This window comes from Saccoglossus kowalevskii, chromosome 12 (assembly GCF_978046115.1).
Source record: "Saccoglossus kowalevskii chromosome 12, keSacKowa6.1, whole genome shotgun sequence".
NCBI lineage: Eukaryota > Metazoa > Hemichordata > Enteropneusta > Harrimaniidae > Saccoglossus > Saccoglossus kowalevskii.
The window spans coordinates 5,204,770-5,220,235 of record NC_140652.1 but is presented as its reverse complement, the minus strand read 5'-3'; the positions used below and the strand labels follow the sequence as shown (position 1 = coordinate 5,220,235).

The window sequence follows — 15,466 nt, the reverse complement described above, 5'->3', positions numbered from 1 at the left end:
TGCCTATTAAAACCCAATAAAGATGTATTATCTTTACCGCAGTACAGTACTGCAACATTTTTTGTGGGACATGTTACGTTCGGTGGTTGACTAACGAGAGGAAATCAACATTGTGATCCATATATGCAGACACCTTCAATGGACAATCGTATGGCAGAAAGAATATAAATTATCCAATGAAAAATGAGTTGATAGATCTGCAGATGACAGACCAGTGGCATCAGCATGCTCCCGTAGGCAGTATCTGTTGTGTCGTGTGAGATTTCGGATGTGGGAATAAAGGGATTTGTAGATGCTTGGCATGTACATTTGCGTGAATAACATGTTAAATAAAATTTTAATATCATAAAGATTGTATAACCATGATACATACATCGAACCCTCACAACTATTTACGGATCCCTGCGTTTAAGAATAGTTGCTATAGTAATATCATCAGCTGAAATTGAATTTGTTTCACGGGGACTAAAATGTGACGTTTTATGTAATAGAGTAGGTTATATAATTATCACAACTATGTTTAGCATATATAATTGCACCAGTTTATTGATTTTAAATGTAACTATTCAATGTTATTTAAATATGAATAACTTTTTGCATTTTGACTAATGAAAATGATATTGTTCACGTCCATATCAAAAGTGCAAAGTACGCATTTGTTTTATGTACTTTGATTTTCTAGTACACGTAAATATGTTCATTGAAAATACTAGTATTGTTATTACCGTTTAATTGTTATACCACATGTGTTTAATTGATAAAAATAACCAAAGCTATTTGTATTTCCTCAGAGCTGTCTACATTTTTAATCATGGTCTGGATTTCTGTATTTTGTGTTTGCTTTCATCTACAATTATATAAATGACATGTAGATGCCTTTTCTCGTGGTGTAATACCACAAAGCGAGTACTAGAAAAGAAATATTTCAATTCCGACACTATTACTACTACATTCCGAAAACAAAAGAGTAAAAATACAGGGCATACTTTCCTCTCTCCTAGGTAGCTGTGATAACCTAGTCAAAACACCAAATTCTTTGTTGGTGTTCAGGATTATTAACAATGTTCAGGAGGCACTAACACTGGAAGTGTGGCTGAACGCTAATCTTTTATTGGTGATTACATCTGTGTATGTGTGGTGAGCAAAATCCCCTCAACATTTAAAACAAGAAATAGAGAGCAGAATGTTTCTCATCATTTAGTTTCAGAGATCTTTTTTGAAATGGTACGCCAAATTTTGATTATTAAATGTGTATATATGTGGAGAAAAGCTGTCATTCTTGCATTTCTTACATTTCTTTGTTTCAAATTGTGCTGACCACATATTTGTAAGGTTTTCTTGTAAATGTTGTCATGGTGGTTTCGAATGATCAGATTCAGGTACTAAAAGCGCCACCACCGGTGAAGTGCAAAGCGTTGTAACGGCTATCGGGAAAAGGCGGAGGCAACTGCGGAGGGGTACGTGATGTAGAAGAGAACCTTATTTTTGTGGGTATGCGAAAAAAGTTGAGCATAAAGACAAGTAAAGCTGAAAATATAGGCAATAGAATGATCACAGTTATAAATAGTGCCCGGTATCTAACAAGTGGAACAAGTATACCCCAATTTTAAATCGCCCCAGACGTATCACGCTTTTCTGTCGCCATGCCCATGAATAAAACTGTTATTTTACTTTTGGTTGTTTCTCATGACCCAGCCCGAGCCCCTAGGCGAGTGGGGGCCGTGTGACACAGCCAACAATGAACACAATAGAACAAGGTTGATTTTACAAACAATTTAGGTGAATAATTACCACCCAATAGATGGTTGATATAAATGCACCTTTTGATTTTATAAATAATAAAAACACAAACGCATACTTTGTATGAACTACTCATTACACATAACTTTCAGATACATGAATATAATGCATAAACAAAAATGTTTATTCAGTCATGATTATTACTGAAAATCGTCGTCGCCGTCGTCAAACTACAAAGCTGGTGGTAGGGGTGGTGGGAAATGTGAATCGATGTTTTCAATGGCATCGGTTTCCTTCTGAGACACTGCTGTTGTGATTTCCTCATCTGCAATGGCTTTCAATCCGAGAAGTAGCTTAACATTTTTTGAAATCTGTACTCTTAATTTAGACACAACGCATTTTGAACACCCGATGACTTTGTTACAAAAGAATATGTTCTAGAATAAACAAAATGCCTGAAAATTCTCGGCTTAGAACTAGACAACTCTGGCATCTATAACCTGGTCTCTAATTTCAAACGTATACTTAAAGTTCTAGATATAGACCATTTGTTGCTTGAGGAAAAATTGCAAAACGCGAACAATGTAGTTAAAGATAAAATAATATCAGAAAAACTAAAAATAAAATATGAAATTTTTTTAAACAGATTCTAGACAATGATAACAAAGGGAAAAATCTCAAAATAAATTGCGCACTTACAGAGAACTGAAAACAGACTTTGGCTTTGAAAACTACTCACACGTAGCCAAAAATACTCATCACAGGTCATCAATGACAACATTTGGGATTAGTGCTCACAGACTACTAATAGAGACTGGGAGATATAACAACACAAGTATATGTGCAAGAAAATGTCTATTTTGTGAAAAGAACGCCATAGAGGACGAAGAAAATTGTCTGTAAACACGTGATTTTTACGCGGGAGAAAATAACAATTTCAGCTGTTATCACCCCCACATTTAGCAAAAAATAAAGTAAAACTAAAATATGTTTTAAATAATAAAGATGAAAAAATAATAATACAAATAGCAAAAATACACAACTGTTTCGAACAAAACAAGTAACACCTAGTTCCTATCGCACCCCGGGAGCAATTTCAACTAGGTGTTATTGTTAACCCAGGTTTTATTGCCCACCCCCCTTAAAATTTTAAATGTCATGAACATTCCGCCTGGGGGATTTCTATTATACTTGATTACTTTATATTAATTAATAGCTGCAAAAATGTTCATAGAAACGGGACATTCTAATGAATGACAGCTAATATCTAAATTGTGATTGAAATTAGGTCAAAAATCAATCAGATTCCAGGAAATATTAGAAATACACTCGACCGCCATTAGCCACGGTCCGTATAGGCTACATATTTGTCATTGTTATTTTTGTTTATTAATATTAAAGACTATTTGGTTTTGCTTGACGTTCTTTAGTTTTGATATCGTGTCTCTGTGTTAAACTATTTCATTTTATGACAACTTAATATTATTGACCACTAATTAAAATACTTGTAAACTATTCTATAGACTGAAATAATGTTTTAATATTTCAAAATCGAATATATATTGCTTATGGAGGGTTCTTGAAAATGGAGGCTGCGACTTTTTTTCGGCAGAAGCTACATGGAGGACTCTTTGAAAAATAATTAAATACCGTATCCAAAGTTTAAGGAAGACATAATTCCCTCACATATTCCTATCATTATATTCAACTATTTCATATATGCCTTCTCTTGTAATTTATACGGATTTGGAATGTCATATTTGAAAACATATGACAAATGTCGAAGTGTGAATCCGTTGTTCCCTCATAACTATAATCACACACAATTTCCCAATTCTTTATTTTAGACGTTACTTCCATTAAGTTATCACGATTGCTGTATTACCTGTCTGCCCAGTCTCTTCTACTGCAGAAACAGTATCTGCTCTTTCACGTTGTTCTACGCGTGTTGTCTTAAACACTGTAATAATAAATACATTATTAAAATTAAATATTTCAGACAGTGAAATTGATGACGTGTAAAAGTAATGACATCAACATTTAGGCTAGACTGACAATATCCGGATTCCTGTTTCCATCAGGTTAATGATGAAACATAAATGAAAATACAAGACAACAAACAGGAGTCGCTACCTTCAAAGCTACCATTTTATTATTTTGTTCTGCTAAATACGGAATGAATACTGTCCATACTGGCAATTTATATAGACCACATGAATCATTATAGTGCAATATTTGTTTATAGTTTGCACTTAATAATGACTTGAACTCACCTTTGATGCACAATTTCCATTTTTTATATAGTACAACAGCAATAATGACAATAATTACAGCAATAATGCTGAGAGTAACCGGTAAAAAATATTCTGACTCTAAAATAAATAAATAAATAAACGTCCCAACATAACATTAAATAAAATAGGTGATGTGTTATAATGAGTTCAACCTAGTACACTGGAACGAGTATTTGAACTCGCCACAATTGGAACATGCTGATGGTAGTGTTAGTGTTAAACATTCAGAAACGGTGAACACCTAAATCCATTGAAATAGAGCCCTGGCTTGCAGTCTTCCATCTTCGTCAAACCAGTAAAGTTTCCGGTTATATTGTTCCCTCTTTTGAATTTTTTGGAGTTTCATCAATAATTTAACCAAATTCTGCAAAATGAATTAAATACAGCACATAATTTACATTTTGTCTCATGAAAAGTTAGATGGGATACAAGGATATAGGTAATTGTACTGGACAGAAGGGTGTTGTGAAGGGAATAACGCGAACCACAAAACATCCACCCGACAAGACAAAATAACATTCATAGTGCGAATCGCACAACTATCTTTGCTAGGCTACATTCACATAATTATTTAAGTTATCCATACGTGATTTACAAAAAATGACCACATTTTGACGTGACTGGATCCAAAAACCGATATGTCATATCAATCATTGGCGTAGAATACCTGATGGGTCACATGGCGGTCTCTAAAACTATCAAGATAGTTATGACTAAAGGCTTCGTGAATGGGCAATATTCAGATATTGCACTGCCTCAGCGCTATGTATAATCTGTATGCAAACAATCGATTTCAAATACTGTCCCACAAGCCAGGGAGGGGTACTTAAATTAGAACTTGGCACGAATACTTTAACACAAAAACGCGTATTAAACAGATGGTCACGTCTTGGCAGGTACTATGTAGTAACCGCTTCGTTTTTATATTCTGCCTTCAACAGCGTTAGTTGTTATATCACGTATGGAAGTCCGAGTATTGCAATATTCATTAAAAAATATTTATGTGCGAGAATTTAGATTTATACTAACAAATGACATATTTATATTCGTAAAATCTTCATTTGAAATCGTAAAATCTCCATTTGTATTTGTAAAATCACCATTTGCATTCTTGGAATTTACATCTCTATAAAAAACGTAAATTCGTAGACATGGGCAAGATGTAAAATGTATTCAGCTATTTTATTCGTCCGTAATTTGTACAAAGATCTTATTTTTTGTAAGCGTATAAAGCATTTTCTACATTAAATGCCGTAATATCGTGCGCAATTTCAAATTTTTATTCGTAAACACAAATTATCAAGTATATTATAAAAATGTAAAATGTAATTACGAATTTGTTTTATTTGTAAAGTGTAAAAACCTATTTTTTACTGTAAATGGAACTTTCCATTTTATTTCCTGTAAAAACGTTTTTGATTTTCTGTAACCTGTACCAGCCATCCCCCTTGCTCCCTTCTTACTAGCCTAAACGAATTATAATAATGCCAAATGGCGACTGTCCACAAAAATACAACCATCATTTTCTCGAAAATTAGACCGGTGACCTCCAACCCTTTTTAAAAAATCAATATCCTAATATTGCCCGGAAGTACAATATATTGCAAAATAAATAAATTCTGGGTATCAATATGTTCGTACGTCCAGTAATTCTTGATCATTTCTTAACTGAGTCACCGTAATATAGATAGAGGGTCTGTGCCGTAAGTTTACAGCACACCCGGATCACGCGAACGCCTTCGTCAAGAGTAACGATCAATTTATAGGTTTGCATGATGACTGCAGGTTAGGTTCCGGTCTATATACGCTGAAGACTAAGACTTATTCGGATCCAAAATGACGCGAAACCACGGCTAAAACCTGGACATTGGGAAACCAGGATGGAACAATTTCTCCGTAGGGATTATATTTTAAAACGAGTATTCTGAACATCAGCGATTCGGGGTTATATTTCAACTGGTGGTAAATCTACATCGCATTACGTACCTGAATTAACAACGTCACGTTACAGTATTCAAAGGGTTGCAGTGTTGATGTTGATATGTTCAGTATTAGTGACAAAGTTGTGGTGCATTCTCCCTCACTCTCTCTATATATATGAGCTACACAGTAGGGGATTACCCGCTATGACATTTTTTTTTTAGATTTTTTTAGATCGTCATTGGGTATTCCCAATTCAGATAACCAACCCGTGATCAGCCTTTATTTGATAATCCACCAACCACAACCAAGGCACAGGCACGGTTGTTTACCACGTCCTCATATGCCCTACTAGGCTAGAATCAATCAATTGAATTACCATATGAATCTGTGACAATCGCGGTCATCGCATAATGATCGAGAATAATCCCGTAACACACCCTTTACCTCCTCGTGGTTCACACCGGTACATGACTCATTGTGCTCAACACTCGGCTTTCAATTGACAAAGTGTGTAACATGTTATTTATTGTGAGTAAACACATATATGTATGTATATTACCAGTTACAAGAAGCACTGTTCGACTACTACAACTATGGTATTCTTATCGAAGACCCAGTAAATTACTCTTGTTATCAGATATGGAATATTTAATGCTTGTATTGATCACCACACTGATTGTGAAGAACTCACAATACGGATCGTAGTGATAGAGATACTTTTTATAGTGGTTTCAGATTAGATCCATATCCATCTTGTCCGAGCTACCAGCGACCACCGATTAGACTTTATAAGGAAGCACTGACACCGTGGAATTTTTGGCTTAGAATCGTCGTTTCTAAAAGATTTTCGCTGTGTAAAAAAACACGATAATACATCACATATTCTCACAGTTTTCACTGAATCTAATTGATACAGCATAGAACTTATGACACATTTTAAGCTACAAGGTTTAAGATATTCAATATTTATGCCAGCGTATTGGTGTTTATTTTTAAAACCGTACTGCTTTAACAGAAATGGACTATGTCACAATATTGGGATTTCTAGCAGCGCCAGTCCTGCTTACCAAGAGTGGCCAACGGTACCGGAGCGATGAAGTGATAAACAGGTAAACATCTGACACATGCATGTGTAATAACTCCACTAGCACAATAAAATGACCGATCCATAGCTTGGCCGATCGATATAATACATCGGAACGTATCGATGTCCATGTTTATAATCAGTATTTTTTTTAAATTTATATTTGTTTTGTTTACTACTAAGCCTGATAATAATTTCGAATTGTGTATTCCAGTGTATATATAAATAGCAGGAACACGAAAGATGGGATTCCAACTCACAATCAGGGTGAAGACATTTCCTTGTCTTTTGTGAAAAGTGTTCATTTCTTGTTGGACACTTTTAGCCTTATTTGTCTGGAAGAGAGTAGTAATCCAGTTGGATTGCTACACACTTTTAAAGGATTTCGGCCAAAATAGCAGGTATTGTCTTGATATGATCAAATTTGACAGATGATATCCCATCCGAACAGCATACATAAACACAATTGAAATTTCAGTTTTCAAGAAGAAAATTTGTATTCTTGCTTCAAAAAAGAATTTATTGTCATAAAATCTAACAAATATATAATGCTACCAATCATAGAACCACAATTTACTTTCATATTATATTATTGCACCAAAGCACATATGTGTATATAATGTATGATTATATTAATAGCCATATTTCAATAACAAATAGTTAAATTTAAATGTTTGCAGGACACAGTTCTACATAAAAGCTGCTTTATTATGATACGTAACACTATGCGGATGTGTAGTGTGAATAAATGGAATGAAATAAAATTGGGACTAAAATATGTCAAAAATAAGTCATTCGTAAAATTATACTAATGTGACTTTAACACTGTAAATATATTGTTTTGCCAATCAGCAAAATTGTTTAGCCGTGGCCATAAATTATTGATAAACTATATTACAAGAATAGCGTTCTAATATGCAAATGATACAGAACGCACAAACAATATCTTGATTCCGATTTATTCATGACAACAAAAAGCTGCGAAACGGATAAATATGATACTCAATTCGTGAACGTGTGACATAGGATGCAATAATTCTCGTGTAACCTGAATGTATATTGAAATTATTACACTCATTGGAGGTCCTCTATTTATTTTACATTTATTTTTCACATTAAAATGCTTTGCATTTAATATATCACATGATGTTATTGAGCGGCTTGAAGAATTTATACGAAAATTACCAACAATTAAGAGAATTCCGTGTTTTTGTTTACCTAAATATGAAGATCAGGTAATTTTGGCGGTAATAAGTGGAAATAAGTTTAGTGATCACAATTATACAATAACATAAAATATCTTTCTTGCAAAAAATCGTAAGGAAATAGAAAGGCCTCCTATTATTGCCTCAAGGAACCTTACAAATACATTGTTGAATATGCTGTAGACATACTGCACCCAATCCTAGATATTTGAAAATGAGATTCATATTGGCCAATGGAATAACATTTAGGAATTGTCAAATTGCGCACTTTGACTTTGTCACAGAAACTGGTTCTTTCATCAAAGTTGAGAATTAATCTTGCCATTAACAGCTGGTGTTAATCTGTGAATACCATCTTAAGAGCTGTTAATTTGTCCTTATGATTGCTCTGACAGGAGTTCATAAATAAGATATTGATATTGCCCCCTAGTTTCTTACTTCGACCAAGACAAATTTGAACATTTATAGAATAGGCTTTGCATCACGAATTCTCGTCATATTGCTTAGTGACCGTGACATATTATTAGTAATGATTTTATTGCTGTTGCAGAAGGATATTGAATATTTTTTATTGAAATTAATAATCCGTGGAACAATTTACAATACACCGCTACTTTCAATGCATAGCTTCAGCATGCCAATATATTCCAAGGTTTGTGTCTGAACCAAATCAGTGAGAGGTGTACTGCATATAATACAAAGTAGAGATACGATTTTACTATTCAGGTCATCAACAGGAAATTTTGAGCCTGTATTTCGAATAGTACTTAATCTTTATGTTTACTACCTTATACTAAAATATGTTTGGATATTTAGAGTACTAACAAATGTTCACGTCCGGTCCAGTTACACTTAAAATACACCACGAACATTCACTTTTGAGATATAATTTTTGGTATGTGTTGATTGATGGATATTTTATCTTCATCGTCCTGTGCTTCGTTTAGTAAGTCAAATCTAACAGTTTCTGTAAAAAAGGAGAGATTCGCGATTTCGACATCGAAAATGCCTTTGTTTCATTATTTGCTGAAGGACGGCCGCTTAGGTATGTGCTCTGTAACTTGCAGCTCATGAATCTAAAAACGTTAGGTAATCAAATTCACAAGAAGTTGACTATCCCTGATACAGGTATTGCTAAATCGCCAGCTGTGAACTTTATCAGGATTCCCATATGAAGTTACACATCATTCTAGCAAGGAATATAAGGATTACTTGTGTGCAGGTTATATAATAAAATAATTAATATTCCATTATTGTTAGTGTATTTTTAATTTTATTTATCAAAATATGTACACATTATATCTAATTGGGGTGGGAATTGCCAAGCCAGTTTATAAGATCATAATGACAATGTTTCTTTGACACTATGGGCATTATCAGAGCATGGGTCTTATTTTGGAACTCCTGACAGAGCAACTGCACAAATCATAAGGGCAAATTAATAGCTTCTAAGGATGGTATTTCCAGAATAGCGCAAGTTGTTGAAGAAATGTCATGAATTTGTTTTTGCGTATCTGTTAACCGACTTAATTAGTTGATTATTAGCGAATTGCTGTGTTATGTCTGTCATCGTTTAGGCCTATTTGAAGTTTTGGACGGAACTCGACTCAGTGATTTGGAACTAATTATGAGATAACCGTCGCTATTCTGACTATTAATTCTGCCAGTTAGTATTCGTAGTTATTAATGTAGTGAACGATTAATCAAAAGATATGACGTATTCAGTACTTAGTGTGATTGGCTTTATGATTGAAGGTTACGCCTTATAGTCTTTTAACTGTATTGTAATTGGTTAGTGTTTTGAAAATGAATAAAGTTGTTTTAGTTGGTCTTGGGGAGTACAGCAGAACAGACGGAGTCCTAGAGAGTCTTGGGCAAGTCTTGGGTCAGCCTTGCGATAGTCTTGGGGATTTTTCCCCAGGGCGCTGTGTCTTATAGAGTGCTCGATTGACCGACTAAGACGAGAGCTGAAACGTATTTCGTTGTGTGTGTCTTATTTGACTGTAAATTATAAGTGACTTCCCCGATCCCGCACCTCAAGGGGACGAGATATAGAGACGAGACGAGTTTCCCCCCTGTCAAGTGTGGAGAACCCCGTGGAGAAGAATTTTCCCCCTGATAGAAACAAAAAACTTTAATTCTCGACAACGATGTAAGAACCAGTTACTGTGACAAAGCCCTACCCGCAAGACCCATCCAATACGAAACCTACTTACCTCGAAGCTACTAGTCAATGTGATAAATTAATTCCCCCAAAGAGAATTTTATGCGCTTCAGAGATTCAGAAGATCGTTGTATTTATCGACTTATCAGGCCCATGTTTTCATCTTTTTCTTGCCAAGTAGTTGTTGTTGGCATCTAACCAAGTCTGTATGACGTAGTAGGCTAGAAATCACACCATACTTATTTTAAATGTACACTACATTGCAAAGTCCTTCAAGGATGTTGACGTGCAGTGACCTCCTGTGTATGACGTGTTGTCCCATAATACTAGCGTGGTATTTTTAAACACACCTAAACCAAAATTTGCCATGTCATGTCGGGCATATTCATGTTTCGTTGTTAAGTAATCATTGTTCGTATTTTAATCTGTATGCCGTAGCAGGTTAGGAATTAGACTGCTTTCCCTGGTTACTGATGATATCGTTTCAAATACTGCACAGACATTTCTGTATTGTTGTATATATTTTTATACTTCAACAAACACATTCGCTGATGCTGGTCAGGATGTCTTAGACTAGCCGATTTTTGTTTTGGATTAGCAAAAACAAAAACTATATAAATTTTTGTTGATTTTGATATAAATTTTTATTATATTCAACAGTATTTAAAATATAATATATATACTACAGAAAGTAGTTATATGACCCAAAACAAATATAAAATAAATGCTATGTTTGTCCTTTTCGTACGTTTTAGTGAACTTGAAAAACCGATTGCATCTGCATAATGCAACAAACGAAGTCTAGGCACTAGGCCTCGTCAGCGAGATCAGAATGGGAAGAAGTACACCACTGACTACACCTATCACAATCGGCGCATGCATATGCATTGTCATAAAACACAGAGGTAACAAATAACAGGTGACATTAACAACTACCTTGATGAAAAATTATACATTAATTGAAGAACACTTGGAGGAAGGCACAGAAAATAGAACTCTGCGTTATGAATTGATTTAACATAGCGACAAAATATCATAATTATGGGCCATATAAATCCGATGTATCAACAGCCACCTTGATGTATAATGTATCATTCTTGATGTAAGTTGGAGTTTCCAATACAGACTGAGAGACAAATAGTGGACAATCAGAATCTACATTCATATCATCAGTGGGTTGCTGGAAGCTACTTTTGGTTGGATCAGGTCTGAATGTAGCTGAGAGATTATGTCGACCTGTGGCTTGATCAAGGAGTACCAAGGTGACCTACAAAAAACAACCAATATGTTTAGGAATTTAATGAGAGAAAATCGTGTGAGTAAATGTGTTAATTCTTAAGCTATCATAAGGTTTTTCGATGTTGTGTTTAGACAGAGACATGACGTAACTGGACCAATTCGGTTCGAGCCGAAGTTCTCAGTTGAAGACATTTCCATAATTATTAAATGTTATTAATGAATTATTAAATGTCAAAAACGGACATTTATCAAAACTGAACGATGAAATAGAAGCGAATGTATAACATAGCACGAAACAGCCATCAATTTATCTTCACATGACATTAATTAAGTTAATTAAGTGAGGTTTTAAAATTCTTGTTTGGCGGTATTCTCCAATTCTTAACTAATGCACCTCTAAGTGCATGTACACATACTATATACACATACTATGCGTGTTGATTTCCCGCAATATACATACATATATATTTACAACGCATAAATTAAAATATCAGTGAGTATTTATATTGCTTCAGTTACTGCTGTAACTTTCATGAAGGGACAAATTGTACTAACCTTTTGTCTGAATGGCCACTGTAACAGGGAATCATAATCACCTTTCATGACGACAAAGAATAATGACATATGAGTACCTTTACCCATACCATCACCATTTAAATACACCCTGGCACACATCTTATAGCCATATTTACTGGTATAGAATGGTTGACTGTAAAATGATAACGTCCTTTCATTTAGCGCTTCACGTTTACGTTTTGCGAAATCTTTGATCTTCCATATCAGAATCCCATCATAACAAGTTGTCTCTAACACTTGTAAACGTAGATCCTGTTCTGCAAGTCTTACATCATGTATTCCAAGCTGTGTATCTACTTTTGCAAGCTGTTTACGTAATACAGAATATCAAATAATTATATAACAATTTGCGAATCTTGAGGAATTTGTCTTAATTATAGTCTTGCCACGTATTGCGGACGTTGAGCTCATCATATTTAAAACACACTGTTTGTCACATATAGCAATTTTGATCGAAATATTTCACAGGAAAAATACAAACAGGTCATATAACTGATTGATCATGACTACATTTATTACAATAAGAGAGCAATCACGATAGGCGCGACAAGCGAGCAAGGTATGTTTATTGATCTGGACACCTGGTACGACATGTGAGACATCAATGGCTCATAATGACTAGTTCTCTTTTTTAAAAGTGATCTTTGTCTCGTGGACTAAGCAATGACAGTGGCGGCGGCACCCCCAATCAAACTGAAACCCTTTGTGTCAGCACAATTTGTCCCTCAAAATGCAGGAAATATCGTTTCAGAGGGTCTAGATTTCAGATGTCCCCCTCTCATGCAAATTTTTACTGCCTCCGCCTCTGAACTAAATTTGATTTGTATGGCATCGAACGCCAGTCCTGTTATGACAATCATCATAATTAAACAGTGAATGTGAAAATGTCGTGATGCTTTAATGTAATATAATTATTATTTTTACCTTCATTCTTGGGATATCTTTGATATGTTGGCTTGGTAACCTTCCGTGAATTTGTTTTAATAAATGTGATAATACTTATATCTATCTTGTCTTTTGAAAACTGTTCTTCACAATATTTACACTTACCGTACTATAGAGGCACTGTGATGCTAAATGTTCCGCTAAAAACCTTCTTTCAACTTGAAAAGTACATCCCATCTTTTTATGAATACAGTAAATAACAGTAAAGTCGCATTCGTGAAGATGGTTTTGTAAACTTTTGAGTTTTACTTTCTTATTGCAACCTTTGTTTCGAAATTCACAAAAAACTGGTAGTAACATAATATCCCGTCTTGCTACATGATCTTTGACTATTTCCTCATGGTCTATACGTTCCTTACAGTCTTCAACTTGACAAACAGGATTGTCTGATTGGCTGTGTATGAAATGAGACTAAGAATTATCAAAATTCTATGTACCAACAAATATCTTTAATTATATATAAGTTATAATATATTCATAAAATGAATTTGTAATTTTGGTCTTAAATCCGTTTTACAGACTTGAAAATTGTTGTTGTTCATACTCACCTAAGTAATTTTTCACAGCATTTATTACAATATCGGTGACCGCACTCTAGTTGCCTGGGTGATCGTAACACTTTCTGACATTCATGACATATATAATTTGTAGGGCTCGTGACAAATATGTTCGGATCATATCCCTCCTCATCACCTATGGACCCAGGCGGAGTAATTTGTACAGACTGCAGAGAGGCTTCCTGTGATAAACTGGCGAAAGCCATGTATCCACGATCTTTCTTTTGGACTTATTTTCAAACAACAGCAATATATTAATAAAATTACTGGCATGAACACAACCTGGCTAGAAAAAAGACAAAAACATTTTTAAAAATCGTTATTTCATTCATTTTTGTCATTGCAAAGGTAAAACAATAAAAGTAGCACATTGTTCAAGTAAATGACATGCACGATTGAGCTTAACTAGCCACCGTATTGTTAATGAATAAATTAAGTGTTACGTGTAAATGATTTCATTATCGTCGTACATCGCGCCCTCTCGTGGCGACAATCACCTACTGACCTGTCTTGGTTTTAGACAGACACTATTGACACATCAGGTGTATGTCAACACTTTATCGGTTAAGATCAATGATAAATCAACTTTGCACTGTATTGTGCAAGTTCAAGTATATGTGACTAGATGTACGGCTGCAACTAAAATATGCCATGAATAAATTGAACTTCATTATATTTCACAAATATTTGAATTATTTCTGTAATATTACCATTCAAAATTACTATCTCTTTAACATTAGGGCTTTCCAATACCAGATTCTTCATAGATACATTAATTTTGAATGCAATCAAGCTCTTGCAGTGGGAATGCAGTCTACAAAAACTTCTTGATTGAAGTAAAACAACATTGGTGCCTAATTTGAACTGGTGAAATACTAAGTATACTTGTTCAGTCAGAAGACTATCAAATACTGTCACATTCATCATCAAATTTATACCATTTACAATTAATCTGAAGCTTTGATACAAGCATAGTAATAAGATGGTATTCATTGATGAACTGTTTAGAGTTCAAATATTGTTTATAAGTTTACCACTCACATATTTTGACATATTTAAAGTACACGGGAAAAATAACTGAAAAAATTGTGGCAATAATTGAATTGTTTCTTTCTTTACAATATCACGAATAAGATCGACACAAGAACAACTATGGACTCACAGCACGCTATTTACACGTGTGTTGATTATTTATCCTGAACATTTTAACTTATGGTTAATCTACATTACATACCTGAATTAACAACGTCACACTACAGTATACAGTGCTGTAGTGTTGGTCTCGATGGCAGTGATGTGTTCAGTGTTAGTGACGAAGTTCTGATGCATTTATATATATATACGCGATACACGGTAGGGAATTCCCCGCTATGACGTTTTTTTTTTCAATTTAGATCGTCATTGGGTATTTCCAATTAACCAACACGTGACCAGCATTTATTTGATAACCCACCAACCACAATCAAGACACAGGTACTGCTATTTACCACGTCCTCATTTGCCATACCAGGCTAGAATCAGTCCATTGAATGACCTCATAACGATCGAGAATAATCGATATTACAAATCACGTAACACACCCTTTACCTTCTAGCCTGGTACGGCACGTGAGGTCGATCTCGTGGTTCACACCTGTACATGACTCATTGTGCTCAACACTCGGCTTTCATCGTTCAGTCATCATTTCATTCATGATTTTAAGGTCACCAATTACGTGAAAATATAATCACAATTGACAA

At 34.6% G+C, this 15,466-nt stretch overlaps 1 protein-coding gene and 1 long non-coding RNA gene across 3 annotated transcripts; both read right to left on the bottom strand.

Annotated features, from left to right (window-relative positions):
* Positions 1–2,911: 2,911 nt before the first annotated feature.
* Positions 2,912–6,115, bottom strand: LOC146735447 (uncharacterized). The gene is made up of 4 exons (XR_014931071.1): positions 6,021–6,115; positions 4,276–4,398; positions 4,014–4,112; positions 2,912–3,700 (listed from the first exon to the last, which is right to left on the bottom strand). It is a non-coding gene; the product is annotated as an uncharacterized LOC146735447 (long non-coding RNA).
* A 4,914-nt stretch (positions 6,116–11,029) lies between these two features.
* LOC102801654 (TNF receptor-associated factor 3-like) lies at positions 11,030–15,091 on the bottom strand. 2 transcript variants are annotated; one of them, XM_085506087.1, is made up of 5 exons: positions 14,962–15,091; positions 13,719–14,013; positions 13,276–13,564; positions 12,205–12,531; positions 11,030–11,677 (listed from the first exon to the last, which is right to left on the bottom strand). In XM_085506087.1, the coding sequence occupies exons 2-5, from the start codon at positions 13,931–13,933 to the stop codon at positions 11,450–11,452; spliced, it is 1,059 nt and encodes a 352-aa protein (XP_085362213.1). In that variant the 5' UTR covers positions 13,934–14,013; positions 14,962–15,091; the 3' UTR covers positions 11,030–11,449. The 2 variants fall into 2 exon arrangements, with proteins under 2 accessions (XP_085362213.1, XP_085362214.1); XM_085506088.1 differs by having other exon boundaries at positions 13,719–14,009.
* Positions 15,092–15,466: the final 375 nt, after the last annotated feature.